This window comes from Nyctereutes procyonoides, unplaced genomic scaffold (genome assembly GCF_905146905.1).
Source record: "Nyctereutes procyonoides isolate TBG_1078 unplaced genomic scaffold, NYPRO_anot_genome, whole genome shotgun sequence".
Lineage (NCBI taxonomy): Eukaryota > Metazoa > Chordata > Mammalia > Carnivora > Canidae > Nyctereutes > Nyctereutes procyonoides.
Window position 1 is genome coordinate 14,174,088 of NW_026575126.1, and position 17,157 is coordinate 14,191,244.

General features: G+C 42.2%; 1 protein-coding gene across 3 annotated transcripts in view; it reads right to left on the reverse strand.

Moving 5' to 3' along the window:
- Window positions 1-5,425: 5,425 nt before the first annotated feature.
- Window positions 5,426-17,157, reverse strand: part of LOC129520277 (uricase) — a 76,529-nt gene continuing 64,797 nt past the window's right edge. For all 3 annotated transcript variants that reach the window (XM_055341372.1, XM_055341373.1, XM_055341374.1), the window contains exons 5-8: window positions 12,179-12,365; window positions 10,183-10,306; window positions 8,103-8,186; window positions 5,426-6,171 (exon numbers count right to left, since the gene is read on the reverse strand). In XM_055341372.1, coding sequence (XP_055197347.1) covers window positions 6,097-6,171; window positions 8,103-8,186; window positions 10,183-10,306; window positions 12,179-12,365 — 470 coding nt within the window. In that variant the 3' untranslated portion in view covers window positions 5,426-6,096. The remainder of the gene's footprint in view (window positions 6,172-8,102; window positions 8,187-10,182; window positions 10,307-12,178; window positions 12,366-17,157) is intronic.

The following is a 17,157-nucleotide window of genomic DNA, read 5'->3' on the forward strand; positions in this document are numbered from 1 at the left end:
GGACCATTCTATGTGGATGGAAAGTGATTCTGCTCTTCCTTCTTGATTTAAAAATCTGAAGAGTTTAGTCCAAAATCCTCAGGATCTAGTCCCATGCATAATCCTCCAGCTCTTATACATACTGACTGAATCTTTGCTCCTCTTTTGGCCTGTAGGCCCCTTCCTCCCTTAGCAGTTCAAGCATGTCTCTGGCTGGCAAATGAGGTAACTTGACCCTATTTATTGGTCTGGTAGCCTGAAGGGGAGGTAAAAATAGACTCCAGAGGGCTAAACAGAAGGCTTTGCACTGTCTTCAAGCAAGGGTAGCGGTGCTAGCTCTTCACAGGGAAGAGTAGTCTACTACTGCAGGCCTGGATAATTCAGGGAAATCTGAGGATTCAAGATATCAGGTGCATCAGTCAAGAGCCTGACCTTGTGTGTGGACCTCTCAGATCTGAGAATTCAATCTTCCTTGGAGCTCTACTATTCTCATAATTAAGTCCTAGGTCTGATCCTAATTTTTTTTTTCTATCATCTGGCTGTAGAGTTTCTTTATATGCTCCAGGGAGGGCCTCTTGCTTTCATGCTTTGCATTATATTGGTTATTAATCATCCTCCTCTTTTCATTCTTTTTCTAATGTGCTAATGATTCCCAGCAACACCCGTATAAATTCCATCACCCTTATAATTATTACCCCCAAATCTCTCAAGCACCCAAAATATTGCCACTGCCAGAGTATCCCCTTCCTCCAGGACCCCATCCCAATTCACCTCAGGTGATAGTCTTAATGATCACATAATTAAAACATTCCAGGGGCTCATCTCCAGCTGGACAGTCAGTGGTTCAGCTCCAATAATCCCATTTTAGAGCCTCCTTCCTAGAACCACTCCTAGATCCACAAGTTGGCTTCCCTAAGAAATGTCCAGCAAGACCCTGAGATTTTCATGCAGGTTTATTAAGGATTGCTCTCTGGAACAATGCCTGTCAACAGTGAGGAAACCAGGACTGGGCAGAGGGAGAAATTGGATTATGAAACAGTTGCAGTAGAGGCCTCAGCCAATTCAGAGCTCTGGAGTTAGAATGTTCCTGCAGAGTGATCCCAAATGAGGCGAGAAGGTCGGGACTTTGTGTCTCCTACATTGATCAGCCCTGGATGTGAGCTGTTCCCAAGGGGTGGGTATAAACTTGGCAGGGAGTGCGGGATGGCTTCCTTTAGCCAAGGGCCATTCCTACAGAGGGACCCAATGATAAGGCAGCAGAGGCCAACACTTCTGGCATCTGAGTGCTTTGGTTCCAAGGGAGGTTTGGGTGATGCACATCATCTGTAACAGGAGATTTGCCACCCATTTTGCGCCCCCAAGGGAAACATTAACACGCAGTGAGGATAGTAGAGCAAAGGATGGAAAAAGCCTGAGACTATGAAGCTATCCCCGAGTAGCCAGATCAATCCCGAGACAGCCTATCTCTGAACTTCTTAAGTAAACAAGATGTCTTTCCAGCTGTAGACACTTTTAGGTATTCAATTACTTGGAACCAAAAATATTTTAACTTGTGTATGCACTACATCAGTTAATCCTCACTCTGTGAGGTAGTTATTATTATTATACTCATTTCAAAATTACAGAACTAAAATTTAGGGTTACTTGCCCAAGGTCACACAACTAGAAATTGAAGAAACCCAGTCTAAAACTTAGCACAACCTGGATCCAAAGTGCATACTCTTCACCCTTTTATAGACATCTATGTGACAGCTGATCGAACTGAAAGGGGGATGGGACTATCCCCCAGGTAGGAGGGAAACAGTAGTCTATGTGTTGCTAAAGATCCAACATGAACTAGAAGAGCTGCTCTCAAGAACCTCACTGTCCTCTGACTTGCTGGAGTGGGTTGAGTGCTGGCATCCCCAGATCCTATGTCCGTGCCTTAAGTTTTGCAACCTGTAAATGTGATCTTACATAGGACAAAGGTCTTTGTAGACACTGCTAAGGATTTTGAAATGAAGACATCACCTTGGGTTAGATGATCCAATGACAAGTGTCCTTATGAGAGTCACGTGGAACAACAGACAGAAGAGGCAATGTGGCCATGAGGGATGGAGTGGTGCAGCCACAAGCCAAGAAACCCCAGAAAGTGCCAGAAGCTGTAAGACCAAGGACAGAATCTCCTCTAAAGCCTTTAAAGCTGGCACAATCCTACCTTGATTTTGGACTTCTGGCCTCCAAAACAATGAAGGAATACATTTCTGTTGTTAGACACAATCAAGTTTGTGTTAACTTGTTATGGCAGCCTCAAGAAACTAATATAGCTGGGGTCCTTCTCTTTTCTTCTGAACACATTTATTTTCCTTCCTCATATGGAGGAATCCGCATGCTTTTCTTCCAAGTTTAGTTGAATATTTTCCTTATGTGGTAAATTTCCAATGGAATCCTTCACCCTTTACTAAATCCTTGATGGATGTTGAAGCACCCGTAGAGGCGTGAATGAGCATTTTGCTAGGAGGAAGGTCCGTACCCAATCTTTCTCTATAGGCCATCCATAGAATCCAAAAACTTTAAGGATTCCTGAGAAAGAGTCCAGGCACATAGAAGAATGAAAGGCAGCTATGCTCTGAGATAAATGAGAACAAAGACTATGAGAAGTACAAAGAGAGTAAGTTTCCAATATTTGGAAGTAGAAAGAACCCAGTGAGTTAGAAGGCTTGAAACCCATGTATTTAGAAAGAAGCTTCGGTTTCCTCCAAAATGCAGGAAAAGAGGCAGAAGTTACAAAAGTTTGGCAAAGGAGACTACAGATGGCAAAGTCCAGTCAGTCCCAAGTCTGAAGGGAAAAAAAAAAAAAAGCTCTTTCTGGACCAAAGGCTAGAAGGTTAGAGAGAAGTTCAGATTTCTGTAGTTAAATCTTGCATGTGGTTGAAAAAGGTAAATTCTGTTTCAATAACAAACAAGAAAAACACTGTTTCCAAAGAGTGATTTCTATCATATTGAGAACAAAGGGAGAAGAAGCAGGTTACTGAAAGTGAAGAGGGCTATGAACTTAAGTCTGACTCTACAAAGGAAATGGAATGAACACATTTTCTGAGACCGTTTCAATGAAAAGTTATGTGATGAAATTTAAAGGATTTCGACCAAGTCTTGGAATTTTGGCTGCCAAAACCACAAGCCCCAAATGACAGCTGCTCCACTGAGTGCCGTGCAAACTGGCTCTCTGGCAGCAAACGGGCTGGAGTCACAGGCATGACTCCCCCATGAAAGTTGTTGAGATGGGTTGGGGTAAGGATGGGGAGAAGGCAGGGGGAGTGCTGGAGAGCAAGTCAGCTTTCCAGAAAAATTGGAACCAAGTCCCTGTCGCCTCCTATAACAAAATTACCAAGTTTGATACGAATTACCTCGCAGGTGTTTACAACTCAGGCTGGCCTGCTGCTCTGCCAGCACCGACAAAACCAGGTGAAACCCAGAGCCTGGTTTTCAGCACATAGTTTACAATTTTAACCACCAGAAAACATCTTTCACAATATAGGAATCTGGTCCTTGAAAACTTCACAGACTACAGGCTTTCCTGCCACACACACCTGGGCTATAACATCCACTTGCTCATTTGCAATCCATTACAATAAATGTTTTAAGAGAAACAAAATGCCCATATATATAAAATGGGCCACAATCTCTAAGGATTCCTTCTAATACGGATTTCTTCTATGAAGCAAATTCAGTGTTCTAAAACTTCCGTGGCCAAGATAAGATCTAGTAAGAAGGGCCTAATTAAGGAGTTTTTTTTTCTAAGTTTTTTTGTCCTTGTTTGTTTGTTTTAAATCATGCTAACTCTAAATTCCTCTTGAAACTGGATTATCAAATCAGCAGAGGAATAAAATGTACTAGCTATTTGGCCATGCAAATGACATGAGGTAGAAGCACATTTTGTAATATGAGTCTTCAGTGTGGCACAAAACTTTCCTTATCAAATTATTTCATCCTTCTTATCTCATGTTCTTTCCCAGCCGAGACTAGCCTGGGCATGGCCTCCAGCATCTTCTAGGGCTTGCTGTGCTCAGACCTCCCATCTCTCACTCACCAAGTCCAATGATTATTTTCTACTTGGATCGAATTACACATGAAAAGAAGGCAAGACATTTCATTTAACAAACATATATAGAAATTTCTGTGTGTCAGGTGTAAATACTATCACAGCACTTTACAGACATTAATCTATTTAATCTTCAAAAACCTCTGAGATTCTATTTTCACCTCTGTGTTACAGATGAGGTCACTTGTCATAGAGATAGTAAGAGGTGGACCCAGGGTTGAAGTGAGTTCGTGAAATTAAATACTATACCATGCTAGCTTAAGTTACAGTATTATAAAGGGGAATGAAGCAGAATTATCAAGTAATACCAAGTACTCATATGCAATCATTTATTTAAAAAATGGAGATTTATAAAAATTACTAAGTGGTGGTTTTTTTTAAAAAAGATTTTATTTATTTATTCATGAGAAAGAGGCAGAGACATAGGTGGAGGGAGAAGCAGGCTCCACAGAGGGAGTCCGATGTGGGACTCGATCCCGGAACTCCAGGATCATGACCTGAGCTGAACACAGATGCTTAACCACTGGGCCACCCAGGCATCCCTAAATGGAGTGTTTTTTAATGGAGGAAGGTTATCTAGAATGCTCATGTGGGACAGGTTCTCATCATGGGCCTCTAAAATTATAGTTAATGAAGCTTTATAGTATATATCTCTATACAATAGTAGTATTAATCAAGTGGTATAATCACCAGTCAAATCCATATACATCATTAAATCAATTATATTTATTTCTCTGATCATAAAGGTAACAACTGTTCATATTTGGAAAATCCAGAACAGCACATGGGGAAAAAATTACTCCTAACCCCACGATCTGGAAATCATCATTACTAAATATTTTTAAAATATTTATTTATTTATTTGAGAGAGAGAGTGGGCGCACACTGTGCACTCAAGCTAGCAAAATGGGGGAGGGGCAGAGGGACACAGAATACTGAAGCGGACTTCCTGCTGAGCACAGAGCCTGAGGAGGTGGGACTCAATCCCAGGACCCCGAGACCACGACCTGAGCTGACACCAAGAGTCGTTCAACCGACTGAGCCACCCAGGCACCCCATCACTGACACTTTTTCAGAGAGATTCTCTTTGTCTTCTCTGTGGATACTCCTTGATTGTTGTATTGACTTAGCATTCATTAAATGTGGCTGTTTGTGCCAAAGTGTGATGCATTATTCAAAGAAAAACAAATTGTACTTTTTTTCAGTGTCTACTAAATAGTCTCTGAGAGTTGTAAAAGTCCTAAAACCAACACATTAAGATTACACAAGAGCTTTTAGAGTAGAAATAAACTCCCAGTGATACATATGCTAGAGCATTCTTAGAAATTCTAATATTCAGATTAATTGAAGTTACAACGGTGATTGTTTTTTTTTCTTTCTTTTTTTAAGATTTTATTTATTTATTCATGAGAGACACACAGAGAGAGGCCGAGACATAGGCGGAAGGAGAGGCAGGCTCCCTGCGGGGAGCCTGATGCGGGAGTCAGTCCTAGGACCCCGGGATCAGGACCTGAGCCAAAGGCAGACGCTCAACCACTGAGCCACCCAAGCACCCCGGTGATAGTTTTTGAAATACGATTTTGTCATTACATTTTCTGCATTGCCCAGAAGCAAAGTTTGAGCATCAGTAGGTTGAAAACAATGCTTGCACTTAAATTTGTGCACAAATTAATTGATATGACACATCCATTAATTCATGATTATTTTCTTAGTAAATTGATTCTAAAACCTCTCTAGGACAGGAAGGTGCAAGACAACTAAAAAGAAATATTGATTTATGACTATTCTAATACTGCTTAGCATTTGTGAAGTAAACTGTATCCACAAAGCATGTTATAATTACTAATCACAAAACACCTTGCTGAGCTACTAGTAGAACTCTTTCATACAGGAGAAAAAATAACACCATAAATCAACACACTAGTTTGAAATTTTGCATGGTTACATGCTATGATTTCTAGCATAGAAATCATATGAGGGAGGCTGAGGCAATTCCTCAGTTGAGGAGTAGACTTCCAGTGCTGGTGGCTACAATGTCACAGCTTCGAAGCCAGCTTCCTCTTGACCGTACCAGTAATCCTGCCATATGGATTGTCTAATGGTAGCAAGACCTGTAGAAAAACCACATGGCAACTTCAGAGGCATTCCAATACACCGCTCCTTTTTTCTGTGAATCAATATTAAGTCAACAACAAAAACAACAACTCGCTAGAGAGGAAAATGTGTATGACCTACAGTCAAGTTATTCCAAGAATGGCAACGCCTTATTTTTCTTGCAATACTTGAGAGATGAGTTGATTGTCGAGAAAATTAAAGAGTTTTTGAAAAATTTTAATCATTGGGATATAAATGTTTCTCAAATGCATTATATATCTCTGCTTTTTAAGTAGAATGTGGTGAACATAATTTGGCTTGTTCTTGATGATGCATTTTGAACATCAGTCATTGTCCAATGCTATAATACCGCCATGCTCTCAGGAACATTTGAGGTCCTCGGGGCTGTTAGCCCAATACTAAATGGCTCCAGACAGCTGTGAATTTAGAGTTGCTCTGTCTCCCACCCTGTCATTTGTCACTTTGCCACTTTCATCAGTGTGTCCTGAGTCTCTGCTTTTTGTGTGTTGCCTTCACTTTGTACACGCCTGCTGGGTGAGGGCCTGAGAGCAGCTCCAGCCATCCCCAAAGTGCAAGCCCAGACACGGGACAACTTGTTCAGCCCCTCAGGTGCCGTCATGCAGAGCCCTGGCCCAAAGGATCCCGGGCCTTCCTGTGTCGGGGTCCCCATCCGTTCTTCAGGTGGGAGCTGAGGAAGCTGCAAATCTGACTTCTTGGATCTAGAGACACAACGGGCAAGGCCTGCAACGAATCTTTGAGCTTGGATGACTGTAGGCCAGAGGTGTTTGGGGGCTTTGAGGAGATTTCCTTTCTCTGCTAGGTTCTGGGGCTAAGCACAGCCCCAGTCACGGCACTTACCCTTTTGTTTGGAATCTCTTTGTTTTACCTTTGGTGGACATGGCCAGAATCACTCTCAGGTCCCTCTCCTGCTCTTTTGAAGGTAATTATTTTAAAAGGCTTTATATTGTAATTAATGGTATTCTGGTAACGACCATCCTTTCCTTCCATTGAAGTAAACAATGTTGCCTCTGCTCAGTTGAGTGAACAGTACCTGGGATGGAGGTTGCTCTCCTCTGCCACTCAGAGTCCTCTAGCAGCATTCCCAGGCATCCAGGCATGACTTTTGTTTCCCAGTTTGCCACTTTCCTAGGTGGCCCCTCCCGACCTCCCCCTACACACCAAAACAAGCTATTGAGATGATGTTTTTCAAATTCTAGAGGTCTGTGAGAGGATGGATCATATAGAGAAAACCTACCATTCTCAAAGTGGTTCAAGAAGGGAAGGACAGTTCTAATCTCCAAGGCCCCACTACTTCAGGCTGTTGAATCAGACACACTCATTTGGTTTAACCTTCTGTCATGGCTTAAAATAAGTTCAGGTAAGTGTTTTTTCCAAAACAAGGTTTCCTTTCAAAAAAATATACTTCCTCATCTTGCTTTCTATAATTGCAATTGGAAACACAAACACTCTTCCATTTTTCTTTTGACATTTTCTGTTCATTGCTACTTAAATTGAAGACTTAATCCGAAGTTAGACGATGAAGGAAAATGAAAATAGAATCTTTTTCTTCTCCTCATCACCTCATCATGGAAGAATAATGAAGCGGTGACCTTGGGTGGCACATTTCGGAGAAGCAGATCTCAGAGCTGTCTCATCTGGCACACTCTGTGCTTTCTTTGTTTTTCAATCCCTGCAGCCTCCAACCCTCCTCCACAATCACTCATCCACTTCTAGGGTACTCCAGCCTCAGGTACTGAAAGGCCCAGAGACTAAGGGGACTCTAATCAGTGGCAACTATAAATACTCCTGAAACAACAGCTGTTAAGAGTTTTGCTTGGTGATATTATTGTCCCAAATTTATAAAGACAAGTAAGAGTGTGGGGGCATGAGTGTAGATGTACTTTAAATATTTTTAAAGTCCTCTTACCTCTTCTTTGTTGATCAGTCCCATTTTGGACATGTCTATGTTAAAGTAGTGAATGTTCGGCAGGCTGATTTCCATGTCTTCCATCTGGAATCCAAAGGAATATGGATCACTTTGAGCAACTGTGAATCTCTCTCTCTCTCTGTCACTCTTCCTCTGCAACCCACCTGCCCAATGGCCCATTACTCAAGTTCTACCTATTCCTGAGACACCCTCCGATGTTCCTCTATAGCTCGACATTGTTGACTCCTGCTAGTCCTGTTATTAGATGGTGGGCCCACACTTTTCCCCTCCAAGTACAAAATCTCTTCTCAGAAAAGTAAGAATTCCTTGGGTCAGAAAGCTGTGAGACCTTCGAGATCCCACTGGCCTCCTGGTGCTGGCTGGTTAACCAAATTAATCCTAAATTCTTCCTCAGTCTATTTCCTCCTCTCTAGGCCTATCTCAAACATTTGCAGGCCCTGGAGTAAGAATATAATTGGAGCTATTTAAAGTTATGAATTAAAAAATAAAAAATAAAGTTATGAAAGAAGCAAGAAACTTTAAAGTGAAATATGTTCTATCCTTCCAACTTGACAAATATACCTTCATAACAACCTGGAAGGCCAGAATGTAATTTAGAATTCTCTGATTGCTTGCAATGCCATGCCAGGATGTGGTAGTGTGGGAAGAGCCAGATCCCAGCCCCTGGTCCTTCCCACCTTCTCTCTTGGACTCATGGAGTACACACCCTTGCTTCCATGTCAAGTCTCATCCATACCTCCTGCAAACATCTGTCCCTTCTCCTCCGCCAAGTGTAAGGGTATACATACTGATGGCATAATGTGCCTCCAGAGGATGGATCTGAGGAAAAGGTTTGCAGTTTCTGAAAGTAGTCTCAGGGTTATTTGGGCAGTTAATTCTGGGGTGCAGGTATCCAGAGAATGATCTAGAAAGGGATGTGTGGGTACCCGACAGGTCTGTTGCATTGGCTCCACTGACTCTTCATCTAGTGGAGAGACGCGTAGCCAGAGAAAGGCCTGGAAAGTGCTAGACCATGGCAGGCATCTCTCTTGTCCCGGTTCCTCTCCATCCCATCACGGAACTAAGTTCAGGCCTTTCTTGACAGATTTCTGCTTCCCAACAGTCTCCAACAGGTCTCCTTGCATGTGGTCTGTTGTCCTTTCAATGTATCATCTTTCTTTTTTAGAGTAATCTTTCTGGAGTGCAAATCCAGTAGTGTTACACATTGGTTAAACCCCTCCGTGGCTCCTAAGAGCTTTCAAGATAAAGTACGGACCATATATAAGCTCACAAGGATCCTCCTGATTTGGTTCCTGCCTCATCCCTAGTCACATGGAGAGACTTTCACTCATGGAGCTTCACATATGATAGACCCTCAACAGCAAATGGTTGTCCCATGATGCCTCCTTGCCTCTATACCTACCATGCTCCCTTACCCTCGAGTGTGAACCCAGATACCCCTACCTGTCATTTAAGACTCAACTCAAACACCTCTCCCTCCAGAAAGCCTGGCTGGCCCTACGTCCCCTTCCTGAGTTGGACACCTTTCTCTGGATTTCCATAATGCTCTATGCTCTACTGCATCATTATATTACTTTTTTTTCTTTTACTCAGTGATGAACTCTTTGAGGGCAGGCACCTTGTCTAATTTATCTTTGTATTCTTCATGTGCTGACAGAGTTATAACCATTCAATAATATCAGATGGGTGGATGGATGGAATCTCCCTGCATCTAGCCTTCATTTCCTGGCTACCCTGAACCATAGGCCCTTGGCCTCCTTGGCCTCCTTCAGGGCATTTGAGTGTCCTCATATGAGGCTTAAATTGTGGCAGGTTGAAAAGACCCACAGAATTTTCAACAAACCTAGAGAATTATAGCAGTGGCCTCTGTTTTCAGGTTGGACAGATTTTTCCATTTTTTGCTCTCTTCTCACTTGCTATAACAAGCTTTTGAACAACAACAGATGTCATTTTTCATGTGTCTTCCACTGTCTTATTTTAACTCTCAACTCTCTGTCAGAGCTGACAGGAGACACAACAAGTTCTCCCAGTCTTCAGAATGGCAAATGACAAAACATACCTCAGGAACCCGACTCAAAGAGTGCACCTGGATGTCATAGAGGGTCTTCTGGACAGAGGGTGAGTACTCGCCCTTGTCATAGGGTCCAGCAAATTTCTCCAGGACAATGTCCCGAACAGTATCCCTAAAACACAGGAAAGAGACCTGAGGACTCATAGGGTGGTCTTTTAGGAGTACGCTATTATGTTAAGAAGTGGTGGCCTTCTATCCTCCTAGAAAACAATTTTATTGCTGATTTTAGAAGAGATTAATATCCTGTAATGCCTCCCCCTGAAAACACCTCCCTACACACACACACACACACACACACACACACACACACCATTCAACAAAGGTATTGAGTGTCACCAGGCTATCTTCATCATCTAGAACTAGTGCTCCCTGGGCATTCCAGAGGAAATCTTCCTCCCTTTTGAAGAACCCATGAAGGGGACTTCCAAGTCTGCTAGTGCTCTTACTGCTCAGCTTGGCCAGTTCTTTGAATTATTATGTTTTTAGGGATTTCATTCTGTGCTAGGCTCTGTGCTCAGGATTTTATGTGATTACATCATTAAATTATCTCAATATGCCTGGGCCAAGTACTATTATTATTCTCAGTTTAGACATGAGCAATCTTAAAAGTTAAATGATCCACACTAAGTCATTCCCTCTCCTTAGTGGGAGACCCAACTAAGACCCCGATTCTGTCGTGCTCAATTTTGGGCTCTTTCCAATACTTCAGTGTGCTGCCACTGGGGAACAATTGAAATAAAGAAGGAAAAAGAACGTCGAGGTGAGGTTCTCTATAAGCATTTTCAAACCCATCACAAAATAAAAGGAGTAGAGCAAAACTATGTCAGTGGGAGGAAGCTACCAGGGGGACAGACTCCAGCTCATCAGAAAGCAGCATTTCTTTCTTTCTTTCTTTCTTTCTTTCTTTCTTTCTTTCTTTCTTTCTTTCTTTCTTCTTCTTTTTTTTAGATTGATTTTATTTATTTATATACTTACTTACTTACTTATTTATGAGAGACACACAGAGAGGGAGGCAGAGACATAGACAGAGGGAGAAGCAGGCTCCCTGCAGAGAGACCAATGTGGGTCTGGATCCCGGGACCCCAGGATTATGCCCTGAGCTGAAAGCAGATGCTCAACCACTGAGCCACCCAGGCGTCCCAGTAGCATTTCTAACAATTGGAATGTAAGCAGAGGAATGAGATGCCTGGCCCAAAAACAAGCTCAGAGTCCAGAGGCCTAAGTACTTTTTGTCAAGGATATCATAATAATAATCATACCTTTACATTGTTAAGGCATTTATCATTTATAAACTGCTTCTGTGAATATTGTCTCATTTTGAGTTTAGCCTACAGTGATCAACTGTCCCAGTTTGCCTATGACCAAGGGGTTTCCTGGGACATGGGACTTTCCAGGGTCAAAATCAGAAAAGTCTTTGGCAAGCTGGGGTGAGTTGGGCATCTTCATGTAGCTCTCTCTGCATCTACTATGAGGTAGTAAAGCCAAATATCATTATTCTCGCTTGATACAGTGGTTCTTAATGTGTGGCTCCTGGGCCAACACCATCAGCAGCAGCTGAGAGTTTATTGGAAATGCAAGTTCTCAGACCCCACCCCAGACCTACAGAATCAGAACCCCTGGAGGTGGGCCCTGTAATCTACATTCTAACAAGTCCTCCAGGTGATTCTGATACAGAATAATATTTGAGAACTACTGATATAATTAATTAAAAAACAGAGGGTCAAAAAAAGTAAAATAAAAAAAATAAAAAACAGAGGGTCAGGGGAATTAGGTGGTCCATCCAAGGTCATTTCAGCTAATAGCATCTAAGGTTTCTGTACAGATTTGCTAATTCAAGTCAAGAGCATTGTCAGAAGGGTCTCTGAACAGTGGGGAGGTTAAATTAGGTAGCCTCTAATTTTCTCTTTCAGATAGAAGAGCCTATGACCTTAGGGCCCCTGGGAAGAGGGCAGAGCCAGAGCCAAGCCCTAGTCCATGCTCATACCAGGTAGCCTCAAAGTCCACGTCTCTGCCCTGGTGATAGCGCCATTTGCAGTACACCTTGGTGGCAAAACACCGGTCCTTCACCTCAGGGAGGGTGGTGAACTGGTCCTTGATGAATCCTTCGAATCCAGACTGGGTCGTTTTCAAGACCTTGAGATCTTTGATTCCAGAATGAATGACTGGAGGTCCTGTTTTAAGTAAAAACGTAAAAGGGGGTGAAGTTATAAACAAAATAGTGTCTTCTTACTGATACCTAGCTCAAAGGATTCTGGTCATTAAAAAATGGTGCACTGTTTGAACAAAGAACCACCTCACCATCCACGTTTTCTGTCTCCCTGTCTCCTCTGAAGTCCACCTGATGAGGATGGTGTGCCTTTCTCTCTATCTGGACTCCATGATGCCCTGTCTCTCTCCAGCCCTAGGAGAACTGAAGGTCAGAGACTAAACCTTCATGTTGTGTTGAAACCCACAGAAATGAGTACCTTCCTGGCAGCTACACGTACAGGTGACTTCTCAGCCAAATACCTTCCACTTTTTGAGCTCTGCTTCACTCAATAGATAATTGTGCTGAAATAAATTAGTAAGCTCCTCCAGAGCAATTCTTCTGTTTGCTACTCTGCCTTTATGGGATGGGGGAGTCTTAGTCCTCATGTTGATCATGTACACTGGCTGGTGGCTCCAATTGTCATCAGCCCCTCAGTTCTTTTGTGGTGATGAGCTCACTGAAATCACACAACTTCATGAATGAGTAGCATTGCAGACCTGGCTCAGCCTAAATAGAGACTTCAGCGATGAGGCAGTGTGACCCACAGGGCATAGATCTGCCTAAGTGGACACCCATAATGGTTTTGGTTTTTGGCTAAAGGAAAAGGGACAAAGTTGGGTCATGGGGGCCTGGGGGAGAGAGGACAGAGTCGGCAAAAGTGGAGGGGATGGTATGGTTCTCCTGCAGTTGCTGACTGTGTAAGGTGAATGGGGAAAGTGGTGGAGTGATAGGTATAATCAGAGGAAGCTATTCCCTTGTGTGCCAGGCAGCTCTAGTTCAGGGCCCAGCACAGGTAGGGCACAGAGTTAGTGAGAGGAAGATTATCTCTCTTTCTATGTGGAACACACTGTAGCTCTGGCAGTTTGGTGAAGACTGAGTAGAACATGGCACCAGGTGACGTGCTGGGAAGCCTCAGAGTACTGTGTTCTGTAGAGAGCATCATTTCTTCCCACAGAGCAGGGACAACTCAGCCAATGCTCAGCAGAGCCAGTGAAGCAGTAGTTGTACACAACGGGTGCAGACTTCTCCCTAAACATGTGTGAGACAGACCTCCAGACTGTCAGGAGGTGGGAAAGTTTGACTGGAGAGATCCAGCAGTTTTGTAAGGAGAGAACTACAGGCCAGGAAAATTGAGGAATTAACATCACAGTAGCCTTATTTGTGCAGGCTGGTGAGGCTGGATGTTCAGGGCACACTTGGGTACAAACCCCCAGTAGCACAGTGCCACGCCAGGATGACTAAGGTCATCTCCTTACAGTATTGAAGCTAGTCCCAGTTAAAACCTATCTTTCTTGGCCTGTTTAGTGTATAACTCAAGGGCCAGAGACATCAGGCATCACTATGCTGTACATGGTCTTAGTTGAAGAACAAGAATATAACTCATGGGGGGATCCCTGGGTGGCGCAGCGGTTTAGCGCCTGCCTTTGGCCCAGGGCGCGATCCTCGAGATCCGGGAGGAAGCATGGAGCCTGCTTCTCCCTCTGCCTGTGTCTCTGCCTCTCTCTCTCTCTCTCTCTCTCTCTCTCTCTCTCTCTCTCTGTGTGTGTGTGTGTGTGTGTGTGTGTGACTATCATAAATAAATAAAAAAAATTTTAAAAAAAGAATATAACTCATAATCCTCAATTAAAATCCAGGACAGCTCTTAATAATTTAAGAGTTTACATCTTCTATGTGGTTTCGGTCGCTGTGGTTAACTCAGGAGCTGTGGAGTTTAGAAGTAGGTATATAATGACTATATTTTGATTTTCCCAGCCACATGTGCACATCTACCAGAAGGAGCGATGGCCAGTGGCTAGTGGTAAGATCAGCTGTTCTGGTTGGAGTGTTCCAGGATAATGAGGTAAAACTGAAATGATATTTGTTTAATATTCTGAAGTTCTCTTTGGAAACTACATCTGAAGTAGGATCAAGAGAAAGACACTAGCAATGCCTTAATGCTTTAAGTTGGCCTGATTTATCAGATTTTAGATGTATGAAGATGTGGTTCTGCAAAGTCAGCATTTCTAAATGCTACGTAGGGCTGATCCAAGTGAGCCTACGTTTAAAATCCAAGAGAAGTGCAGAAGCAATCAATAAGTACCGATTGAATGGATGAATGAATGCATGCAACAAGACTGATTCACATCAAAGAATAAAAAAAATAATAATAATAATAAATAAAAAAAAACAAAGAATAAGTATTTCACAGCTTAGCCTCATTTTCTTCTAGACAGTTCTCCTCCATCAATCTTTTACCATGTCCCTTCCTGATCACACCCACCCAATTAGACAGCATGGCAGGGAAGAGAGAGGACATCGCCTTTAGCTGAGAACATCTGGACTATGTTTAGTTGCTGCCTTTTTCAGACTTTATCTTACTTAATCCTCACAAGTCTATTAAGTATTTTTATACAGGAAACTTTCAGTCATTTGCCTATAGTCACATGACTAGAAACTGCAGGGGTAGAATTCGAACTCAGCACTTCATAATTTCCTCCTTTTTGGATCCCTCCCCATCTGCAGGATGTTTTCCCCTAGCTTTAACTATCTATCCTCATTTCTTTACAATAACGGGCCTCTCCAGGAGACAAGACGACTGCCACCTCTCCTTCCACAGTGTTCTTTGAGGGCCTCAGACAGAGTCCTCAGCCTGAAAAATACCATCTCCCTTGATCTGAAATAGAAACTTAAGCATCACTCTTAGAAATGGCCCCTATGTATGTGGAAAACTTTTTGTTCCTTAAAAATTTCCTATTGAAATACAAAGACCCCATAAATTATGGAGTGGCTTCTTAAGACTTTATAAACTACTATAGCCTACTTCCAAAAGTTATTCCTTCTAGAAAAAAAATACTATAGAAATGAAATATAGGTTTGCCATAAGAAATAAGGTTAGAACAAACAGTGGGAATCCTGAGGCAGGGGACAAAGAGAAAGTTAATGAGAACCAAAGGCAAATTTTACCTATTTCAGCTTTTCCTATACAGTTGGCCTTTATTCCCAACATCCATGCAAACCAATTAGACTTTGGCTCCTCCAATGGTCTTCATCATAAAAGGATTCCTGAATGCAGTTGTTGCATAGAGATTGAGGCCACAACTCGGGACTCAAGATTTCCTAAATTCAGATCTCAGTGCTCTCCATGCTTTCCTCCCCTACTTAGGAGCACTATTCCCTTCAGAAAATTACTTAACTCCTCTCTACCTTGAGTTTCTCATCTTGCAAATGGAGATGACTACCACACCTATTGCCTAAAATTGATAGATGTCTGAGGAAATATCCATAAAGGACTTAGTAGAATGGCTGCCCCAGAGAAAAGGCTTTCTAAAAGTTAACATGATTTTGCAATAATTGATGTTTTCTTACCAACTTTACCTGTGAATGTTTCCCATGTTTCACAAAGGCTCATCAGGTTCCAAAAACTACTTCTGACACATCATCTCTATCCACCTCCAGCCCTGGGATGAGACTTACTGATCGTTGGGGAGTCTCAATTCTCCTAGGCAACTTTTAAATGATCTATTTTCTTGCTAGAATCTAAAAATGAAGAAAGAAGTTGTATTTTCTTTTTTTTTTTTTTAGAAGTTGTATTTTCTAATGTGTTCTGGCCTCAGTTTCACGCAGAATAAAGTGTTTTGTGTTCCCAAAGACAATTAACCGTTGCCACAGTTTTGGCAGAACATAAACCATCTACTCTGGTGCGTTCATCATTCTATGAACAACAACAACAGAAACACGAGCAGCAGCAACAACAACAACAACAACAAAAACCCTATTCTCTTTTAAAGTGAAAAAAATTTTCTTCCTTGGTGCACATTAGACATTCTGGATGAAATCAAAGAGCTTATTTTATCTTCCCTGTTGGCAGTGCTCCAGCTTTCTGATCACTGGTACGAACCTGAGCCTTTCAAATTCACGGACCCATCAACTAAAAATATGATGCCTCACACACTCTGAAAACAATTGCAATTGAGACTAACAGAATTAATTCAGCCAAAGGAACCGTCCTTCTAGGTGACTTGTCATGAAACCACTTAATCAGCTTTTTTTCCTTTTTTTTTTTTGCCATGGTTATAGAGTAATGCAAAAGAAGATCTTCACATTTCACTTTGCTAGAACATAATTTTTGCTAGCTTTTAGTGTCCTCCTACACACTTAACAGATTGTGGTTTATCTCTCAGAGAAGCATACATCCTACCCCTTAGCTCTCTAAGGGAAAGAAACTCACTGCAAATTAATAGAAAATAAGCCCAATTCCTTACCTACGCATCAGGTGTCACAAAGCACAAAGCTTTATGGAGCCAAGAAAAAAAAAAATCCTGTCATGAAGTGGATAATTGCTTCCATGTTTAACACCTCCAAAAAGGACACAAATAGCTGAAAGGAGGATATTTTAAAACTCTATTAAATCATTCTAGTAGAAAAACCTCAAACTTGTAAAGTGCTAGAAAAAGTGAAGATTAAATATCATTTGCCTTTAAGAGTCCATTTCACTCACGCAGGGAGAGTGCAAGGTGCCTCCATGCAACTCTGGACGGGGAAATATGGTCAGCCAGGTGGAAGGAAGTTAACTGGGCTTTTGTACAACGAGGTTGTGATCAAGGAGGTTTAAAAGACCTGTGTGTACCCAAAAAAATCTTCCTTTGGAGAAACTGAAGAGTTTCAGTCTTGCATCAAAAAGGACATTCACAGCCTACTTGGCAATGGGCCATTTCTGTCCTGGGCCTCCCACTTCC